Below are 22,770 nucleotides of genomic sequence, written 5' to 3'. Positions count from 1 at the left end.
GGCACTAGGGGTTAACCCCTTCAGTGCCGCCGGCGGCCATTCTCCTCGTGGCTGGGGCTCTCCGGCCACACCCCTCCCCCCCCATTCAAGCGGGTCAACCAGGGACCCATGTCCCAACGATTTGGGTCCTGGTCCCGCAGTCCGTTGGGGTGAAGGGGACGCTACCTGGGGGGTGTAGGCTCTGGCCTAGACAGTTCATCCATAGTGTAGTGGGCCTCTCTTCGTGGGTGCACAATGTTCAAATAGTCCAGCTGAAGTCCAAGCTCAAGGCTCCACCACAAAAGTCTGTCCAATTCCCCCAAGGTCGGTTGCAGCCACCTAACAGGTAGGTGGTAAGTCACCACGGTGGGGGGCCGGTTACAAACAAGTGCCACCCACGGTGTCCCAACTGTGGCATACCCCACCTCCCACAATAGCAGTATACTGCTCAACCAGGCCACAGGGTGCTCCTGCCCATATGGCTCTTTCTGGCTCGGTACTGCTCCCAGTCCGTGCAGTGGCGCAATAGTTCGTAACACACAGTCCTGGTCAAGAATGTGCGCCATCAGCACTGGAGCGGGTACCCGAGCCTCTTTCAATGACTGGAATGCCAACTCGCAAGCGGGTGCAAAGTCCACTGACTTGGGAATGCCCTTCCTAGCCATCTCTGTCAAGGGGTTCACTACAGGACTAAAGTCAATGACAACATGTCCGTAGGGCCTTACAGGTTCTAAGGTCAGTACCGGTCTGGGTGATGTGGGTCGGGGACAGCCTCTGGTTGCCTCCACCCCCTCTGGGTTGGGCCTACCCCTGTCTCCTCCCACATGGTGCCCCAGGCACTGCACCTCCGTCATACCTATCTGGCAACTGTCTGCCCTTACTGTCAGACCTGCCCTCCAATCCTCCTCTGTCGACCTATGACTCGGGAAACCTACCCTGTCACCTAGGCCTACTCCTTCCTCCTCGTCCGCTACCTGTGCCACAGTGATGGCGGCCAGACCACCAGCCTCTGGATCCTGTGTGGCATCCACTACAGGGAGGCTGCGTGTCTTCCCCGATCTACTGTGCACAGGCAGGGGACCTGCTATGTCCACAGCAACTTGCTGCAAGGGTTCTCCTATGGGCAGAGGCCCAGAGACAACACAAACGCTGGAGTGCCCCGGCTGCCAACGCATGGCACCAGCCTTACAGTTGGTCTGGGCGTCATCCGACATTCCAGACCAGGGTAAGCTCTGTGTCAGGCACTTCAGGGTATGGTCTGTCTCCGGGTTACTGTCCAAAGGGGTTTCGCTGGCAACCGACACCGGTTGCGCAGGAACGTTCCTTAAGGGGACCAGTTGGACACATTCCCTATCTGGTCTATCCCCTCCCACTTTCCTGGCTACCCTGTACCTTAACCCTTCCCGCCAGGTCAACCTCCCCGCCCCAACCCTGTCAAGGCCGCTGCCAGAGTGGCGCCTCATGCCTTTCGGGGACGGGTCAGAGAGTTGAGCCTCCCTAAACTCCTGCCTGTGGCCCTCAATCTCTCCTAAATTGGGACACTCTACAGGGGGATCTAGGTGGGGATTATTAGGGTCAGTCTGGTAGGGGTCAGTCATGGAAAAGTCAGTGTGGTTTCTCATACTCACCGCCGGAGTTGGCAAACCACTTGGGTCAGGAGCATCATTGGGCACCCCCACAGGATCAAACGAGCTGGAACCGACATCCTCTGCGTTGCTAGGGGACGTAGGCATACCAGAGGCAAAAGGCATGCGGGGTCGATGTGCTGATCTAGCCGCTGTAATCTTTTCCTCTGGGCTGGTTGATGCTGTGGTTGGCTGTGCTGGCAGTTGTCTAGCAGCTGTAGTCTTTTCCTCTGGGCTGGGCTGTGCTGGAGTAGCTGATGTCAACGGTGGGTTTGGAACTTGACTCCGGGGAATGGCGCCAACAAACGTAGTGACGATCCCACCACCCAGGTCATTTCCTAGGACCACATCAGTTGGGAGACCATCCATGACGGCAACTTCTCACAACTCTGGTCCGGCTCCCCAGTCCAGGTAGACTCTTGCCATGGGAACCGCTTTTTCTCTATCGTCCTAAGTGGATGCTGGGGTTCCTGAAAGGACCATGGGGAATAGCGGCTCCGCAGGAGACAGGGCACAAAAAAGTAAAGCTTTTACCAGATCAGGTGGTGTGCACTGGCTCCTCCCCCCATGACCCTCCTCCAGACTCCAGTTAGATTTTGTGCCCGAACGAGAAGGGTGCAATCTAGGTGGCTCTCCTAAAGAGCTGCTTAGAGAAAGTTTAGCTTAGGTTTTTTACTTTACAGTGAGTCCTGCTGGCAACAGGATCACTGCAACGAGGGACTTAGGGGAGAAGTAGTGAACTCACCTGCGTGCAGAGTGGATTTGCTGCTTGGCTACTGGACACTAGCTCCAGAGGGACGATCACAGGTACAGCCTGGATGGTCACCGGAGCCGCGCCGCCGGCCCCCTTGCAGACGCTGAAGAGAGAAGAGGTCCAAAATCGGCGGCTGAAGACTCCTGAGTCTTCATAAAGGTAGCGCACAGCACTGCAGCTGTGCGCCATTTTCCTCTCAGCACACTTCACACAACAGTCACTGAGGGTGCAGAGCGCTGGGGGGGGCGCTCTGAGAGGCAAATAAAAACCTTATTAGAGGCAAAAAATACCTCACATATAGCCCACAGAGGCTATATGGAGATATTTAACCCCTGCCTAACTTCAAAAATAGCGGGAGACGAGCCCGCCGAAAAAGGGGCGGGGCCTATCTCCTCAGCACACAGCGCCATTTTCTCTCACAGAAAAGCTGGAGAGAAGGCTCCCAGGCTCTCCCCTGCACTGCACTACAGAAACAGGGTTAAAACAGAGAGGGGGGGCACTGATTTTGGCGATATTGTATATATATAAAAGATGCTATAAGGGAGAAACACTTATATAAGGTTGTCCCTATATAATTATAGCGTTTTTGGTGTGTGCTGGCAGACTCTCCCTCTGTCTCCCCAAAGGGCTAGTGGGTCCTGTCCTCTGTCAGAGCATTCCCGGTGTGTGTGCTGTGTGTCGGTACGTGTGTGTCGACATGTATGAGGACGATGTTGGTGAGGAGGCGGAGAAATTGCCTGTAATGGTGATGTCACTCTCTAGGGAGTCGACACCGGAATGGATGGCTTATTTAGAGAATTACGTGAGAATGTCAACACGCTGCAAGGTCGGTTGACGACATGAGACGGCCGACAATCTATTAGGACCGGTCCAGGCGTCTCAGAAACACCGTCAGGGGTTTTAAAAACGCCCATTTACCTCAGTCGGTCGACACAGACACAGACACGGACACTGAATACAGTGTCGACGGTGAATAAACAAACGTATTTCTCATTAGGGCCACACGTTAAGGGCAATGAAGGAGGTGTTACGTGTTTCTGATACTACAAGTACCACAAGAAAGGGTATTATGTGGGAGTGAAAAAACTACCTGTAGTTTTTCCTGAATCAGATAAAATAAAATGAAGTGTGTGATGATGCGTAGGGTTACCCCGATAGCAAATATTGGCGTTATACCCTTTCCCGCCAGAAATTAGGGTACGTTGGGAAACACCCCTTAGGGTGATAAGGCGCTCACACGCTTATCAAGTGGCGTTACCGTCTCCAGATACGGCCGCCCTCAAGGAGCCAGCTGATAGGAAGCTGGAAAAATATCCTAAAAAGTATATACACACATACGGTGGTTATACTGCGACCAGCGATCGCCATCAGCCTGGAGATGCAGTGCTGGGTTGGCTTGGTCGGATTCCCTGACTGAAAATATTTTATTCATGTAGAGCATTTAATAGGATGCATTCTATATATATGTATGTGAGATGCACAGAGGGATATTTGCTCTCTGGCATCAAGATAAGTGCGTTGTCCATATCTCCCAGAAGATGTCAGGGACACGACAGTGGTCAGGTGATACAGATCCCATACGGCAGATGGAAGTATTGCTGTATAAAGGGAAGGAGTTATTTGGGGGTCGGTCCATCGGACCTGGGGACCACAGCAACAGCTGGGAAATCCAACCTTTTTTACCCCAAGTTACATCTCAGCTAAAAAAGACACCGTCTTTTCAGCCTCAATCTTTCCTTTCCCATGAGGGCATGCAGGCAAAAGGCCAGTCATATCTGCCCAGACATAGAGGTAAGGGAAGTAGACTGCAGCAGGCAGCCCTTTCCCAGGAAAAGAAGCCCTCCACCGCGTCTGCCAAGTCCTCAGCATGACGCTGGGGCCGTGCAAGCGGACTCAAGGTGGGGGGGTAGTCTCAAGAGTCTCAGGGCGCAGTGGGATCACTCGCAAGTTGACCCCTAGATCGTACGAGTATTATCCCAGGGGTAAAGATTAGAGAGTCGAGACATCTTCTCCTCGCAGGTTCCTGAAGTCTGCTTTACCAACGGCTCCCTCCGACAGGGAGGCAGCATTGGAAACAATTCACAAGCTGTATATCCAGCAGGTGATAATCAAAGTACCCCTCCTACGACAAGGAAAAGGGTATTATTTTTCTACACTATATTGTGGTACTGAAGCCAGACGGCTTGGTGACACATAGTCTAAATCTAAAATGTTTTGAACACTTACATAAAAGGTTCAAATCGAGATAAAGTCACTCAGAGCAGTGATAGCGAACCGGAAAAAAGGGGACTATATGGTGTCCCTGGACATCAAGGATTACCTCCATGTCCAAAATTTGTCCTTCTCATCAAGGGTACCTCTGGTTCGTGGTACAGAACTGTCAATATCAGTTTCAGACGATGCCGTTTGAATTATCCACGGCACCCCGGGCCTTTTTACCAAGGTAATGGCCGAAAAGATGTTTCTTCAAAGAAAAAAGGCATCTAAATTATCCCTTACTTGCACGACCTAAAAAGGGCAAGTTCCAGAGAACAGTTGGAGGTCGGAAGAGCACTATCTAAAGTAGTTCTTCGACGGCACGACTGGATTCTAAATATTCCAAGAATCGCAGCTGTTTTCCGACGATACGTCTGCTGTTCCTAGGGATGATTCTGGACACGGTTCAGAAAAAGGTTTTTCTTCCCGAGGAAAAAGCCAAGGAGTTATCCGACCTGTCAGGAACCTCCTAAAACCAGGAAAGGTGTCTGTACATCAATGCACAAGAGTCCTGGGAAAAATGGTGGCTTTTTACGAAGCAATTCCATTCGGCAGATTCCATGCAAGAATTTTCCAAAGGGATCTGTTGGACAAATGGTCAGGGTCGCATCCTCAGATGCACCTGCGAATAACCCTGTCGCCAAGGACAAGGGTATATCTTCTGTGGTGGTTGCAAAAGGCTCATCTATTGGAGGGCCGCAGATTCGGCATACAGGATTTGATCCTGGTGACCACGGACGCCAGCCTGAGAGGTTGGGGAGCAGTCACACAAGGAAGAAACTTCCAGGGGGTATGGACGAACCTGGAAAAGTCTATTCACATAAACATTCTGGTACTAAGAGCAATCTAAAATGCTCTAAGCCAGGCGGAACCACTCCTGCAAGGAAAACCGGTGTTGATTCAGTCGGACAACATCACGGCGGTCGCCCATGTAAACAGACAGGGCGGCACAAGAAGCAGGAGTGCAATGGCAGAAGCTGCCAAGATTCTTCGCTGGGCGGAGAATCACGTAATAGCACTGTCAGCAGTGTTCTTCCCGGGCGTGGACAACTGGGAAGCAGACTTCCTCAGCAGACACGATATACACCCGGGAGAGGGGGGTCTTCATCCAGAAGTCTTCCACATGCTAATAAACTGTTGGGAAAGACCAATGGTAGACATGATGGCGTCTCGCCTCAACAAGAAACTGGACAAGTATTGCGCCAGGTCAAGAGATCCACAGGCAATAGCTGTGGACGCACTGGTAACACCTTGGGTGTACAAATCAGTATATGTGTTTCCTCCTCTGCCTCTCATACCAAAGGTATTGAAGATTATACGGTGAGGAGGAGTAAGAAATACTAGTGGCTCCGGATTGGCCAAGAAGGACTTGGTACCCGGAACTTCAAGAGTTGGTCACGGACGACCCGTGCCCTCTACTTCTGAGAAGGGACCTGCTACAACAGGGTCCCTGTCTCTTTCAAGACTTACCGCGGCTGCGTTTGACGGCATGGCGGTTGAACGCCAGATCCTAAAAGGGAAAGGCATTCCAGAAGAAGTCATTCCTACCTTGATTAAGGCAAGGAAGGAAGTCACCGCGAAACATTATCACCGCATTTGGCGAAAATATGTCGCGTGGTGCGAGGATCGGAGTGTTCCGACGGAGGAATTTCAACTGGGTCGTTTCCTACATTTCCTACAATCAGGATTGTCTAGGGGTCTCAAATTGAGATCTATTAAGGTTCAAATTTCGGCCCTGTCAATATTCTTCCAAAAAGAATTGGCCTCAGTTCCTGAGGTACAGACTTTTGTTAAAGGAGTACTGCATATACAGCCTCCTGTGGTGCCTCCGGTGGCACCGTGGGATCTAAATGTAGTTTTAGATTTCCTCAAATCCCATTGGTTTGAACCATTGAAAAAGGTGGATTTTAAATATCTCACATGGAAAGTGACTATGTTACTGGCCCTGGCTTCCGCCAGGAGAGTATCTGAATTGGCGGCTTTATCTTATAAAAGCCCTTATCTAATCTTCCATTCGGATAGGGCAGAACTGAGGACTCGTCCGCATTTTCTCCCTAAGGTGGTATCAGCGTTTCACCTGAACCAACCTATTGTGGTGCCTGCGGCCACTGGCGACTTGGAGGACTCCAAGTTGTTGGACGTTGTCAGAGCCTTAAAAATATACATTTCAAGGACGGCTGAAGTCAGAAAATCTGACTCGCTGTTGATACTATATGCACCCAACAAGTTGGGTGCCCCTGCTTCTAAGCAGACGATTGCTCGTTGGATTTGTAACACAATTCAACTTGCTCATTCTGTGGCAGGCCTGCCACAGCCTAAATCTGTTAAGGCCCATTCCACAAGGAAGGTGGGCTCATCTTGGGCGGCTGCCCGAGGGGTCTCGGCATTACAATTCTGCCGAGCAGCTACGTGGTCGGGGGAAAACACGTTTGTAAAATTCTACAAATTTGATACCCTGGCAAAAGAGGACTTGGAATTCTCTCATTCGGTGCTGCAGAGTCATCCGCACTCTCCCGCCCGTTTGGGAGCTTTGGTATAATCCCCATGGTCCTTTCAGGAACCCCAGCATCCACTTAGGACGATAGAGAAAATAAGAATTTACTTACCGATAATTCTATTTCTCGGAGTCCGTAGTGGATGCTGGGCGCCCATCCCAAGTGCGGATTATCTGCAATACTGTACATAGTTATTGTTAACAAATTCGGGTTATATTGTTAAGGAGCCATCTTTAAGAGGCTCTTTCTGTTATCATACTGTTAACTGGGTTTAGATCACAAGTTGTACGGTGTGATTGGTGTGGCTGGTATGAGTCTTACCCGGGATTCAAATTGCCTCCCTTATTGTGTACGCTCGTCCGGGCACAGTACCTAACTGGAGTCTGGAGGAGGGTCATAGGGGGAGGAGCCAGTGCACACCACCTGATCTGGTAAAAGCTTTACTTTTTTGTGCCCTGTCTCCTGCGGAGCCGCTATTCCCCATGGTCCTTTCAGGAACCCCAGCATCCACTACGGACTCCGAGAAATAGAATTATCGGTAAGTAAATTCTTATTTTCTGTTCCTTCTGCCAGGGTGACCGTGGCAGTGCGACCCTGCAATACTGCAGCAGGATCTATAAGGTGGGGGCTCACCACAGTGATTGAGGCCCCAGAGTCTCTTAGGCCTTCCCCCTGCAGGGGTCCCACGTGGACCGGCTGCAGGTGCCTCCACATGTTGTGTAGGGGCTGTTTGGCCATGCAGGTGACTCTCTCCGCAGAGTGCACCTGTCTCTCGCCACACTCCATCAGACTGACTGGAGGGGGAACAGTCTCTGTAGGCTCATCTCCTCTCGTCAAACAAGCGAGCCGGGCTCCAGCACTCGGATTTGGGGCACGAGTCTGGGGTGCTTGGGATGCAGGACAGTTCATCCTCAGATGTCCGATTTTCCCACAGCCGTAGCACTTCTTCTCCAGTCGTGGCACAGATGATCTCTGATCAGTTGCAGGGACGCTGCGGTGCGGTTGCTGGCCAAGAGCACCCGGGTTGGAAGATGCTTGTCTTTGGGGGTGATGAGCTGAAGAGGGGGGTACCCTTGGTGGTACAGTCTGTTGGAGCTGGCTGCTGGCGGGGCGCTTTTGCCCCCGTGGCCGAATTGCCACATACTTGTCTGCTAATTGGGCAGCCATCTTTAAGCTGGGTGGCTCCCGATCTAGCACCCACTCCTTCACTTCTTGGGCGCACCGGCGGTAGAACTGCTCCCTGCAGATCAGGTCGATCAGTGCGTCCCATGTAGTGGCTTCCGAATCCTTCACCCACTTCACCACGTACTGCCGCAGCTGGGTGGCGAACTGCTCATGGGTGCTGCTAGGATTCTTGGGCAAGTCTCTGAACTTCTTCCTGTAAGACTCTGGAGTGATGAAGAATCGCTGGAGGAGGGCCTTCGCGACTTCGTCGTAGTTCCCACAGTCCTCCGTCGCCACTCCTCGATAGGCCTCCAAGGCCTCTCCATGCAAAGTGGGCACAAGGTGTCTCACCCACTCTGACTTGGGTAGATCGTGTAGTTTACAAGTCCTTTCAAAAACTTGCAAATGTCCATCAATGTCCCCATCACTGTCTGCAAACTTGGCAAACTGAATACGTCCTGATCTGTGAACAACAGCTGACAACGGCTCCCGGGGTACCACGGCCTGTGGTGCCCGCTCATCACGCCACATCTGGATGATGATCAAGCGCTCTTGCTCCGTTGCCCTTTCCCCCAATTCCGCTAGCCGATCTGCTAGGGTATCCGGGCCGCCCCCCCTGGGACGTCGGGATCCTGGCCCTGCTAGGGATTGCTGGGAAACATTGCTGCTGTGAGAGAGGGCGGGGCTTGTGGTTCTCACCGGTTCCTTACGAAGGTCCACTGTTGGGCCGTCCTCTGCGATGCTGACGCCGTCAGTGCTTTCCACCTCCGCCCGATGAGACTCCTCCACGCTCCTGAGCGCCGCCTTCATGACGCTTCTGGACGCGTTGGAAGGGATATCCACACCCTTCTCCTGGCACACGATCTCCAGATCACCCTTGGACATTCCGCTGAATTCCGCCATCTTGTGCGTTCTCCTGCGCTGCAGTTACTCCTCTCCTGAGTAACTCGGCTTCTCCAATCGGGTGATGAAAAGCCGCATGGGAATATCCCACCACTATGCCACCAATTTCTGTGACAGGACGATACCGTACGGAAGCACTCGCAGCTTCCGCGTCCCGTTGACTGTGCACAGAATGGAAGGTCAAGCCGCACGAGGCCTGACCACATAGGGGATTCCCGCTTACCGTCAGTAACCGCCTGTTACTGACTCCACCCACTGCGCTGTGGGCGGGTTCTCGCTGCCACCACCAAACTCCTAACCTGCCGTGGCGTTTGGAACCACGGTTCTGCTCTGTATGTGCCGACGCACTGCTTTACCACACCTGTGTGGTGTCGACGAATCCCCACTAGCCACTTGCTAGGCCTCTACCGGTAGCTGGCGGAAGGCGGAGCTTGGAGACGTCAGGTGCTTCCCTGGACAGCCGGAGAACGGGGCTAGGTTTGGCCTAACCCTGTTGGTCACAAGATGAAGCAGTCTTCTTGAGGCAAAGGTGTTTATTGCTCAAATAACCTTTAAAAAGGCTCCTCCCTATTGCTAGGGGCAACAGCATACAATCAAGATCTTTTCAGCAGAAGAAGATGTTACAATACACACTCCTATGGGCCAACTGCCCTTCTTTTATCCCTCTCCAAGACCCCTTACCACAGGGGGTAAGCCCGCCCTGTGGTGTACAACCAATCAATGTTTACCCATGAGCTGTGCATGCTCTGGTCTCATGCACACCTAACATTGTTCCCTATGGACAGTGGGGAGTGGTCGGTCTCCTTTGTCTCTCCCATCTGGGAGAGCAGGGTACTCCCACGGTGCCGTTCAGTCTGGCTGGGGGGAGGTTTTCCCTCCTAAACTGACTTCCAGAAACCTGCCCGGGACCCCTCTCACTGCCTGCAGCCTGGATTTGGGCTCCAGAGCTGGGCAGCCTGGCTCCCCGGTCCAGGTTTCTTGGCACTACGGCTGATCTCCATGGAGCTCCAAGAAACCACTCAGCTTGTTTTATAGCTAAGCTGCTTCTCTTTCTCCCTGTGCCCATTGGAACTGTGAGGCTGGATGGGAAAGCATTCCGTTTTTAGGGAAAAGGTCTGGGAGAATCCATCAGCCTGCACAGCTATGGATTCCCCCCTCCTGGGACACACAATCAAGTAAGTGCATTTTATCTTTAAATACATTACATTTTAAATCACACTGTACATTTCCCTGTAACTATACACTGAGCCTGTGCCCTGCACAGACTCTACATACTCAGGCACTGCAGTGCCTTCCCTAGCCCTGCAGCCTGGCTGCTAGGGCTCTCTGTGTGCTGGAGGTATGGGGCTGGCTTCCCCCACCCTCCAGCCTGTCTGCCTGCCACTGGGGTCCAGGGAGCTGGCTCTCCCTGTCCCCCCAGTGTGGCACTACCTTTGTGGCCTCGCCGCACGCAGCGGCGCACCCCCCTGTACCTAAGCCCGGCGGCCCGGGACACTTGTCCCGGCCGCCGTGACTCTGGCTTGTTTCAGCGCTGAGGCGCCGGGAGCGTAGCTCCCGGACCCCAGCGCTCACCATCCTGCTGGGCAGCCTAATGTCCCCCACACCGCTAGGGAGCCGGCTAGCCCGGTCCCCCATGCGCGGCGCTGACTGGTGGCCTCGCCGCACAGGAAGCCGGCTAACTCTGTCCTCGTGTGCGGCGCACCCCCCTTGCTGCCCGGCAGCCCGGGACGTCCGTCCCGGCTGCCGCGGCTGGCCGCCTCCAGTGTGCTGAGGCGCCGGGAGCGGAGCTCCCGTCCCCAGCACAGGCAGACCCAGAGCGCGCTGCAGCGGGAGCTGAGCTCCCAGCCGCAGCGGCTCACCCTTCTTCCCCCCCCGGCGCACACACAGCTCAGTGCGCCGGGGGGCTGTGCTCACCGCTGCCGGGAGCGGAGCTCCCGGACTCCGGCGGTGCCCATCTGAAGGCTGCAGCGGGAGCTGATCTCCGGCATGCAGCAGTCCCCGTCTCCCCCGGCGCGCACACTCCAGTGCGCCCGGGGGTGCACCGACCGCCGCCGGGAGCGGAGCTCCCGGACTCCGGCGGCCAGCGGCTGCCCTCTCCCCCGGCGCGCACACTCTGCTGAGCGCGCCGGGGGCTGCCCTCACTGCCGTGGTCTCCGGTGGGGTCCGGGACCACGGCACATTTTAAATACAGCATGTAAAACATTTTTATACATATTTTAGAAACACGGCGCCTAGCGCCCATTACTTTTTAAATATGGCGCCAAGCGCCCATTGTCCTGTAGAATGGCGCCGGGCACTAGGGGTTAACCCCTTCAGTGCCGCCGGCGGCCATTCTCCTCGTGGCTGGGGCTCTCCGGCCACAATTTCCAATATTAATTCATAAACATGAAAGGCAAACCCTGAAACATACTATGTACACGTTTATGGTAGCTGCTGCCGAATACAGACAGGCTCTTCAGCCCCCCCTGTTGGTCTCTCACAAACGCACTCTCCCTCAGTTATTACAATCTGACTCTGATTCTGAACTACCAGAACTTGATGAAGGGGAGGCTGAGGTGGACGAGGAGGATTCTCTGTCCCTGAGTGTTGAAGCCCTCATTTATGGCATTAGAGAGGTGCTCAATATCCCTAATAAGGAGGAAGAACAGGCAGAGGAATTGTATTTTAATGTGAAACCAAAGTCCTCTGCAACTTTCACGATCTCTAAAGAATTAGATTCCCTGGCTAGGGCAGCATGAATAAATCCTGACAAGAAATATATTACCCCTAAACGGGTGTGTTAACTTCATTCCCCTTCCCTACAGAAGATAGGAAGGTCTGGGAAACCCCACCGACAATGGATACCTCTGTGTCCAGGCTGTCACATAAGATAGTTTTACCTGTACCTGGGGCTGTTTCGATTAAAGACTCAGCTGATGGCCAAATTGAAACAACTCTTAAACCAATTTATACTGCAGCAGGTGTAGCCCAACGCCCTACCATACATAGTATGCGGCTGGTTTTCTAGAGCCATGGTAAAATGGTCTGATGATATTCTGAAAGGATTACTTACACTACACCAAGATGAGATAGTTACGTTACTACAACACATCCAGGATGCTGCAAACATTGAGTGAGGCTGTTAATGAACTTAGTATCATTAATGGCCGTACCACGGCTATGGCGGTATCGGCTTGCAGAGCCCTGTGGCTGCGTCAATGGTCAGCGGATGCGGATTCCAAGAAAGGAGTTGAAAACCTTCCTTTTACAGGTGATGCCTTGTTTGTGGGAAAACTGAACAAGTGGATTTCTCGGGGCAGCTGCAAGTAAATCTACATATCTGCCGTCTGCTCCGCCACCTGCCAGGCGTCCTTATCCTGGACCCTCCCTGCAGTCCTTTCGGGTGGCCAGATTCAGAGGCAGGGCCAGAGGTGCCTCCAATGCTGCTAGAGGAACTCGCGGTAAGTCCCATAAACCAGCAGCTGCTGGACCTGCAGACCAGGCCTCAGGATCCTCTTCCACACAGCCCTCCGCGTGACGGTTGGCCCTAGCAGCAAGGCGACTTTCAGGTAGGTGCTTGACTCCAATATTTTGCCCACATATGGGCAGAGTCCTGCCGGGATCCTTGGGTGAGGGACCTCGTATCCCAAGGATACCAGCTGGAATTCCAGGAAAACCCTCCTCGGATTCTTCAGGTCAGGCTTACCAGCTTCACAGGAAGCAAGGGTTTCATTACAGCAGGCAGTGCAAAAGCTGCTTTCTACAGGGGTTACTGTTCCAGTGCCTCCTCGGCCGCACACAAAGGGGTTTTACTTGAGTCTCTTTGTGTTTCCGAAGTGGGACGGCTCTGTAAGACCGATCTTGAATCTCAAATCCCTGAAACCGTATCTTCGGGTGTTCAATAAGAGCAGTGATGGCGAATCTGGAGGAGGGGGAGTTTCTGGTGTCTCTGGATATCAAGGACTCATACCTGCATATCCCAATTTGGCCCCCTCATCATGCGTTCCTCAGGTTCGCGATTCCTGACCAGCATTACCAGTTTCAGGCCTTACCCTTTGTTCTCTCCACAGCCCCAACGGTGTTTACAAAGTTTATGGCGGAAATGATACTACAACTGCGCATGAGGGGCGTACAAATAATTCCGTACCTGGACGATCTCCTGATAAAGGCAGTGTCCAGGGAACAGCTTCTGCACAGCATCAACTTGATTACTCGTTTGCTTACAGAGCATGGATGGATACTCAATTTCCAGAAATCTCACTTGGAACCATCTCAGAGAATTCAGTTTCGGGTGATGACCCTGGATACGGTGTCTCAGAAGGTTTACCTACCCAGGGACAAAGCCTTGACTATTCAGTCTGTGGCCCGGATGGTGCTGAAACCTCGTGTGGTCTCGATTCACCTTTGTATCTGCTTGCTGGGCAAGATAGTGGCCTCCTATGGGGCCATACAGTACGGCAGGTTTCATGCGCGTCCGTTTTAACTGGATTTGTTGGACAAATGGTTGGGATCTCACCTGCACATGCATCAGTATTATAGCCCTGTCACTAAAAGCACGGATATCCCTACGATGGTGGCTACAAGTTTCCCATCTGATGGCGGGTCAAAGTTTCAACACCCTATCCTAAACGCTGTTGAAAACGGATGCCAGCCTCCGGGGTTGGGGGGCTGTGACTCGTGGCGCAGTTCCAGGAGACGTGGTCCTCTTGGGAATCTGCTCTTCCAATCAACATCCTGGAACTCAGGGCGATTTACAACGCTCTCATACAGGCCTCATTCCTCCTTTGGAATCAGGCCAGCCAGGTGCAGTCGGACTACGCCGCGGCGGTGGCGTACATCAACCGGCAGAGAGGAACCAGAAGCAGGGCCGCAATGCGAGAGGTGTCAAGAATACTCCTCTGGGCAGAAGCCAATGCCAGAGTCATCTCGGCCATTTACATTCCAGGAGTGGACAATTGGGAGTGGACTTCCTGAGCAGGCACGACCTCCATCCGGGGGAATGGGGCCTCCACCCTCAGGTGTTTCAACAACTCGTTCACCAGTGGGGTTGTCCACAGATAGACCTGATGGCTTCTCATCTCAACAAGAAGCTCTGTTGTTACTGCTCCAGAATGACGGGACCCGCAGGCGATTTGCGATTGTCACTCTGATGACGCCATGGAATTACCACTTGGTTTACCTGTTTCCTCCGATTCCTCTAATCCCAAGAGTTCTGAAAAGACTCTAAAAGGAAAGGGTTCAGGCAATTCTCATTGCCCCAGATTGGCTTCGGCGGGCTTGGTATGCGGACCTCCTGACCCTGTCGTTGGAGGAACCCTGGCCGCTGCTGCTTCTCAAGGACCTTTTTCAACAAGGACCCTTCGTCTGTCCAAACGTGCAGCGGCTACATTTGATGGCCTGGAGGTTGAGAGGTTAACCAGGAAGGGTCTTCCATCCAAGGTGGTTTCCACTATGGTTCAGGCCCGTAAGGTGGTTACTTCAAAGTATTAACACCGTATTTGGAAGAAGTACGTTTCTTGGTGTGAGGGTCGAAAATGTTCTGTGGAATTCCGTCTGGGGCGGTTTCTACTGTTCCTGCAAGCAGGAGTGGATAAGGGCCTACAATTAGGCTCCATCAAGGTTCAGATTTCGGCTCTCTCTACCTTCTTCAAGAAACAAGTGGCGGTACTTCCTGAAGTACAGACCTTTCTTAAGGTGGTGTTGCACATTCAGCCACCCTTTGCTCCTCCCACTGCTCCATGAGACCTTAATGTGGTATTGACCTTTCTCCAGTCGGATTGGTTTGAACCCTTGCAGAGGGTTGACTTGAAATACCTGACGTGGAAGACTGTTATGTTACTGGCCTTGGCTGCGGCCAGGCGTGTGTTGGAATTGAGGGACTTGTCCTGTAAGAGCCCTTATTTGGTGTTTCACGAGGATAAGGCTGAGCTCAGAACTCGCCCCAGTTTTTGCCGAAAGTGGTATCTGCTTTTCATGTGAATCAACCTATTGTGGTTCCAGTCTTATCCGACACTTCCGTTGCTCCAAAGTCCCTTGATATTGTACGGGCTTTGAGGATTTACATCAAAAGGATGGCTAGTCACAGGAAGTCTGACTCGCTTTTCGTTCTTTATGATGCTAAGAAAATTGATCGTTGGCTTAAACTGACTATCCAACAAGCTTCTACTTCGTCGGCTCTGCCACTGCCGAGTTCTGTTCAGGCGCACTCCACAAGGGCGGTGGGTTCTTCCTGGGCGGCTCTGCATTACAGTTGTGCCGTGCAGCAACGTGGTCTGGTGTGAACACCTTTGTTAAATTCTACAGGTTTGACACCTTGGCCAAAGATGACCCTTCAGTTTGGGCAGGCGGTTTTGCAGGGGTCTCAGCGCTCTCCCACCCGTTCTGGGAGCTTTGGGACGTCCCCATGGTAATCTAGTATTCCCCAGTATCCACTACGGCCTACGAAAAAAGGAATTACCGGTAGGTATTAAATTCCTGTTATCTGACTGTTAGAAGACTGACAGTGGAATCCCAATGGAGCCCGGAGGTAAGTATTGGCTGACAGGACATAATACCTGATAATACACGTTCTTGCCTCTAATCAGCATGGATACACAAGGTAAGAATGTTTCATTTTATGTATTATGTCTTGACAAAATTTGTTACAATGAAAGTGAAATGAGGACTGCGTTATGGAAGATGCCCTATTGCAGACGCTGAGCGTTTATACGGAGTTGTAGACTACCCGTGAGTGCCGCAGTGTCCAGCCTCCATTACTCCTTTACTGAGGGCAGCTGGGCATTCCTGTTTGGAGGATCAGTCAGAGCCGGCTATCTCTGCATGTATGTTATACCCCATTCATACTGTACCGAAAACCCGGTATAGACACAGATCGCTGTGCAGTGTGAACGGGTCACTGCTGAATTCCCGGTTCGCCTGACCCGGTAATTCATCCCGGGAATAAAGACGGGTTATTACCGGGTCAGGTGCAGTGTGAACGGGTTACTGGGGTAGATGTGTCCTGGTACCCGTTCGTAGCATAGGGAGAGGTGGTGCTAGAGGTGATGTCATCTCCAGCCTGGCCCTGCCCCTGCCCCCAGATGGCAACCCGACCCGCCATATTTTCCGGTTGGGAAGCCACCCCATTTACATTGCACAGGTTCAAGGCCGGATCACACCCGGGAAGGACCCGTATCTAATTCCCAGGTGTGACCCGGCAATGTGAATGGAGTAAAAATGTGTTTATGTATAATATATATATATAATATATATATATTTTTTTTCGTTTTAAATGTATATAACTATGGTACAGTGGAGTGCTTATGGTGCATTAACAATATGAGTAGAAGTATGGGGCACTGCACGGATGCTGCAGTTGGCGATCAATGGAGTGTTGGGTAATAATTATATGATACAGTTTTTCATTAGGATCTACTGAGATGATCTGAGTTCTCTGACCAGCGATGTGCACAGTCATTTGTCTTATATAGGAGTGATGAAAACAAATGTATTGGACAGATGCGCTACTTATCAATGCCGCCTGCTTGATAAATAAAGGAATCCTCATTAAATTCCAGAAACAATACAGGTAAAAAGTATATTTAGCAAGTGGGCGCAAAGAACCTACATGTATCAAATCCTCAAGATATAGAATAGTTCCAAGAATATCAGGCACAGTTTCGTAAACTTCCAAGGCCAACCAGTGATCAGTTAGATGGTATTTCTGAAGTGTCGTAGTCAGTGTTTGTAGACTCCCAATGCACCCCGTAAATCAATGGGATATTGATCTTTATCTCAATGCAAAAGAAAAAAAGATCATGGTGCAGATAGCATTTCAGGGACAAACACGTTTAATAGACACAAGACACTTACAATATTGAAAAAACATAAAAGCATGTAACCAATCAAATGGTACAATGAAGGATGTGGATCTCTGTTATCCTCACGTTACCCTCCCAGAGTGGTAATAGGGATACCACTGGCGGTTCCGGATAGCACACCTGAAGAAGGATAAACATTATCCGAAACGCGTTAAGCTGGTGGCGTTTGTTGCTGTGGATGTGACCCTGACTTCTGACCATAAGCCTGTTCCATCTCGTGTGCTATCCGGAACCGCCAGTGGTATCCCTATTACCACTCTGGGAGGGTAACGTGAGGATAACAGAGATCCACATCCTTCATTGTACCATTTGATTGGTTACATGCTTTTATGTTTTTTCAATATTGTAAGTGTCTTGTGTCTATTAAACGTGTTTGTCCCTGAAATGCTATCTGCACCATGATCTTTTTTTCTTTTGCATTGAGATAAAGATCAATATCCCATTGATTTACGGGGTGCATTGGGAGTCTACAAACACTGACTACGACACTTCAGAAATACCATCTAACTGATCACTGGTTGGCCTTGGAAGTTTACGAAACTGTGCCTGATATCCTTGGAACTATTCTATATCTTGAGGATTTGATACATGTAGGTTCTTTGCGCCCACTTGCTAAATATACTTTTTACCTGTATTATATAGGAGTGATGCCTTGTGATAGTGGGTATGGGCGGGCACCTATATCGTTTTACCTTGCAGAACATTTGCAGTTCTTACTGGCTGTGTACTGCCACAAGGTAGGAGCTGCCATCTCACTCTGTCTACTCATACAGATATGTACACGGAATACATAATATATACCTGCGGGCGGGATGCCGGCTCTCAAGATCCCAACAGCGGCATCCCACCTGCCAGAATGCCAGCAGCGGGACGTGCGGTATGAGTCCCCTTACGTGCTCACTGCGGTCTCTACTGTCACAGGATAGGAGCTGCCATCTAACTCTGATTATCTACTGATCCATATATATATATATATATATATATATACACACACACACACACACACACTCACACTCACACTCACACTCACTCTCTCTCTCTCTCTCTCTCTCTCTCTCTCTCTGACCATAATAGCCCTTTCATCTGGGACACCTATGATTTACACAGGTTCTGTGGCTGGCTAAATCCAGGTGAAATTCAGGCTAGAGTTTAGCCAGCCCCAGAACCTGTGTAAATCATAGGTGTCCCAGATGAAAGGGCTATTATGGTCAGCCTACATAGATATTAGCTATATGTTTGCTTAGATACATAAATAACAACAGCTCATCCCTAAGTGCCCCCTGACCACACAGCTGTACTGTAATAGAGGGGCAGGTCCAGTGTGCTGTCACTGTGTGATGCTGCAGCCGCACTTCCTGCACAGTTACATTGTATCACTCTGCCAGTGAGGGGCGGGGCTGGAGTGATGACGTCATCACCCAGCGCCGGTAGCAGCACATGTGTGAGCTGCAGGAGAGGACTCAGGAGAGGGGAGTGCTGTGCTGTTACTGGATGCTGCTGCTGAGAGGTGAGACAGGCCCAGCCCAGGGTAATAGGGATCTTTGTCCCCCCCTGATATGTTACATGCCCAGCTGTGATTTACAGGGGTCAGTTCCTGCACCATATCTCAGCCAGGAGCAGGCTCCTCACTGGTCAGGGACAGCATGTCTGCTTATAGCAGCCAGATACACACAGGGACACCTTACACGTTCCTTATAGCAGGCACACAGACTGGTTTTCTATTACAAGTCATGAAGGAGTGAGGTGTTGGGGTCCCTTCATTATAAAGGTAACGCAGGAGATACCCCGGGTCCCTGCTGCTCACCTATCATCCCAAAACAGCCCAGAAGCTCCAGAACCTGCTCCTGGTCACCCGGATTAGCATTCAAGTCTGTCTGTCCTGAGTAAAGTGGGTGGTCCGGGTGGCCGATGACATGTTTCTCTCTGAATTGAATAGTCCCATCCCGTGCTCTACAATGCCACCTATACCTCAGCACCCCCTATCCGCCTCGCCATGCCCACCCATCCTCCGCTGTGCCAACCTGGCTGCCCCGGAAGTCTGCAAGCATGCACTTACCTTATATGCCGTCTCTATACGCCAGTAGTGGCATCTTCTTTCATCAGACTGAAAGCTTTCGGAACTTGATGTTCCTTTTCCTATGGGAAAAGGAGGTCGGTGTTGGGAAGAGGTAACCACCTGCACATGGCTCCACCTCCGTCTTGTGCACTGGCACTGCTTCCACTAGGAGTTAGCGATGGTAATGATCACATGACCAGCTGTCCCCACACAGGATATATTGAATTGCTTCGGTAGTTTAGGATCCACTGCCGCTTTGTGAGACAAATACATAACAAACGGGAGTCTTTATTGTAATAATGGTTGGCTGCCATATACTGTGAGCAGGAAGCCGTGTCTCTGTGTGATGGCAATTGTCCTGTGTACTCCTGTCCCTTGCAGTGTATGGCAGCTGTCAGTTACTCGGCACAGCTACAGCTGCACATCAGCCATTGATACGTGACCTGTGTTATATGCACACACTGACCGGTCACATCGCAGTCTGATGCACCATGTGTGTCTGTATCGCTGATCTGTGAATAGGCCTCTGCGGTGACTGTAATGTATTTGGACAAAGAAGTGTATGTCTGTAAGAACAGGCGCACAGATAACTGTATAGAGAATTGGTTAGTAACCAGCAGTAAGCGGCCGTTATGTAACACACGTGACCTGCGTGTACGTACTAAACGGTAATCTGTCGCACAGAGAGAGCTGTGCGATGCTACTTCCCTCCTCCGTTATGCTGTATAGTGCCCCTCATTCTCACAGGCATGCACAACACAGGAATGGATGCAGCTAAATGAGGAGTGTGGGGCAACTGGCTGCCCCCCCAATGTGCATTTTACACAGTTATATAGCATCCCAAAATACTCATGAACTGTCATAGGTTCAAGTTGAAAATAATATTGTTTGTCTGTGTGTGTATGATATATTATGTATTTGAAGATTGTGTGTTGTCTTGAGCTCCCCTTTAATGGCTTTTTTCATAAATGTTTGCCCATAATTGGTGATTACGTTTCTCTTTTACTGTGCATTGAACTGTTTATGTCCCCGAATCCCCCTTTCATCCGATCCACCATCTCTGTTGTTTGTTACAATGTAAGGGGGTCATTCAGATCTGATTGCTGGGCAGCGATTTTTGCACTGCTGCGATCAGATAGTCTCCGCCTACAGGGGGAGTGTATTTTTGTTGTGCCTGTGTGCGAACGCGTGTGTAACAGAGCTGTACAGACTGATCTTGTGCAGTCTCTGCGCAGCCCAGGACTTACTCAGCCGCTGCGATCACATCAGCCTGTCCGGGACCGGAACTGACGTCAGACACCCTCCCTGCAAACGCTTTGACACGCCTACGTTTTTCCTACCACTCCCTGAAAAAGGTCAGTTACCACCCACAAACGCCTTCTTCCTGTCAATCTCCTTGCGAACGCCCGTGCGAATGGATCCTTCGCACCATCCCGTGGCAGGGCGCCGATGCCCGTTGCAGCCATGCGATGCGCCTGCGCGGTGCATATGCATGCGCAGTTCGTATCTGATCGCCCACTGTGTGAAAATGCACAGCAGCGATCAGATCTGCATGACCCCCTATATCTCTAGCGGTAACCACCCTCCTCCACTGTCGCACACCCTACGCTGTGTGTGTCAGTGAGAGCGTTTGCGCTTTATATTGCGCACTACGCTAATATTCCTTTGTGTTGGAGATCAGCTGTGGCTCTTTTCTCAGACACCCACTTTTATTTATTTACTCCAGTTATAAAAGTGCCTCATTAGCGGATACCAAACCTATGAGTCTGTGATGGTGTGTGTTGTAGATATAGAAGAGAGCGACCAGGATGGGCACCGATAAGAAGAAAGTTACTGGTAAGAAAAGAGATCGTCCGACTAAGGAGAAGTCTCCCGGGTCTTCTAACCAAGAGCAAGGTCCTCAGAAGAAGCAGAGGAAAGAGGGAAGGGACCCTAACTCTCAGCCTGAGAACACGCCCACGGCGCAGAGCAATAAAGGCCCACCGAAGAATCTACTTCCACGCCTAGACCCCAAATCTGTTGGGTATTTCCGCAGGGTGGGAGAAACTCTGCAGCAAGACTTCGAGTCGGATGATGACAGAGGTCAGGTTACTGTTAAAGTATGAAGTATCTCTGTGTAAAAGATGATGTTTAAGAACTTGCATTAAAGGAAACTTTGCTCTGACCTGTAAAACATCTCCCTACCTCTCCTGACCAGCGGACCTAGGGGAAAATTTAATAACGTGCAGTTTGTTGTAGCAGCAACAGGAATAAATGATAAATCAGCCTGTTTATTTCTGTTCTGCCACTTTAAATCCATCCGTTAAATCCGCCGTTCATTACCGGCTTTGACAAACCCGCGTGTTAGTAAATATACCCCTTAGTGTTTTGACTGTAACTGTAGGGATTCTGGGGGAAGGGTATCAATAAATAGAGGACGGTCACAGGAAAGCCTTTGCACGTAGTAAGGTCACATGTTGCGCATCTATGGAGTGTTCTTTGCGCCAACTGCAGCCAGCCGGTCACCGACGCTGTGTGGCTGATGGTGTCTTTCATTCCTGGCAGGTCTCTTTGTCCGGAACGTCTTTAAGGAGGTGAAGGGGAGCGAGCTGGCTCTGGCCACGGACATGTCCGGGAGTATAGTGCTGCAGAAGCTGCTTTCCGTTGCCACGTCGTCCCAGTTGTGCCAGGTTCTGACTGTCCTCAGTGGGCACTGGCAGGAGGTGTGCTGGCACCGCAGTGGGGCTCATGTCATTCAGACTGCCCTCCTCCAGTACCCGCGGCTGCAGAGCCAGGGAAGCACAGAGGAGCAGCAGCAGGAGGAGGAAGAAGAGGATGAGGAGTGTGAGCCCGGCAGTAACCTGGAAGACGTAGTATTGAGTCTGTGCTCAGAAGTGAAGAGCAAGTTTCTCCCGTATAACCAGAACACGCACGGAAGTTTCATTGTACGCACTTTGTTCCAAGTGCTTAGCGGGGTCATCCTGAATCAGGAGACCGCCAAGAAAGGAGCGCAAGGAACGAAAGGTAAATACACCCTCCACGGACCCCGCACCCATACTTATATAAAGTGTCTGGCTCACCATTCGTTGCCAGGCAGGGCCTGTTGTGTATTACACACAGGTCTTATCCCTTATAGCCAGGTATATTCAAAGGAGAAACACACACTCAGGGCTGCAAGGCTCATTATCCCAGCAGCATAAACATTCACTATATACCGCACTGTCAGCTTGTACTGCCGGTAATATGCCAATCACTAGTGTCGCCTTATTAGCTCATTATTATTATTATCCTTTATATGGCGCCACAAGGGTTCTGCAGCGCTCAATTACAGAATACATAAACAAATAATCAAGCAGGAAAACAGCAACTTACAGTTGATGACAGTATAGGACAAGTACAGGGTAAATAAACATAGTTACATCAGCAGATGACACTGGAATAAGTATCAGGTGGCAGAACACTGCTGGATGTGGTGCAGCTGAAGATTATTAAAGTAAGAGAAAGAATAAGCACATGAGGGAAGAGGGCCCTGCTCGTGAGAGCTTACAATCTAAAGTTGTATACATCACCTAGTGATAAAGCAATGATAAGCGCAAAGTGATAACGCACCAGACAATCATTACAAATTTTAAAGATGACAGTTAGGAGCTGATTGGCTGGTGCGTTATCACATTCCACTTATCACTGCTTTATCCCTTCTCCAGGCTTAATACATCTGCCC

General features: G+C 51.0%; 1 protein-coding gene across 2 annotated transcripts in view; it reads left to right on the top strand.

Annotated features, from left to right (window-relative positions):
* The window catches only part of NOP9 (NOP9 nucleolar protein), a 38,507-nt gene that overhangs the window by 4,832 nt on the left and 10,905 nt on the right, over positions 1–22,770 (top strand). The window contains exons 1-3 of one of the 2 annotated variants that reach the window (XM_063946958.1): positions 18,382–18,521; positions 20,858–21,152; positions 21,615–22,073. In XM_063946958.1, the coding sequence (XP_063803028.1) occupies positions 20,879–21,152; positions 21,615–22,073 (733 nt within the window). In that variant the 5' untranslated portion in view covers positions 18,382–18,521; positions 20,858–20,878. Of the gene's footprint in view, positions 1–18,381; positions 18,522–20,857; positions 21,153–21,614; positions 22,074–22,770 lie in introns of those variants that run through there. The other variant, XM_063946959.1, reaches the window with a different exon arrangement.

Source organism: Pseudophryne corroboree, chromosome 12 (genome assembly GCF_028390025.1).
Source record: "Pseudophryne corroboree isolate aPseCor3 chromosome 12, aPseCor3.hap2, whole genome shotgun sequence".
Lineage (NCBI taxonomy): Eukaryota > Metazoa > Chordata > Amphibia > Anura > Myobatrachidae > Pseudophryne > Pseudophryne corroboree.
This window is presented reverse-complemented; position numbering and strand designations above follow the sequence as displayed.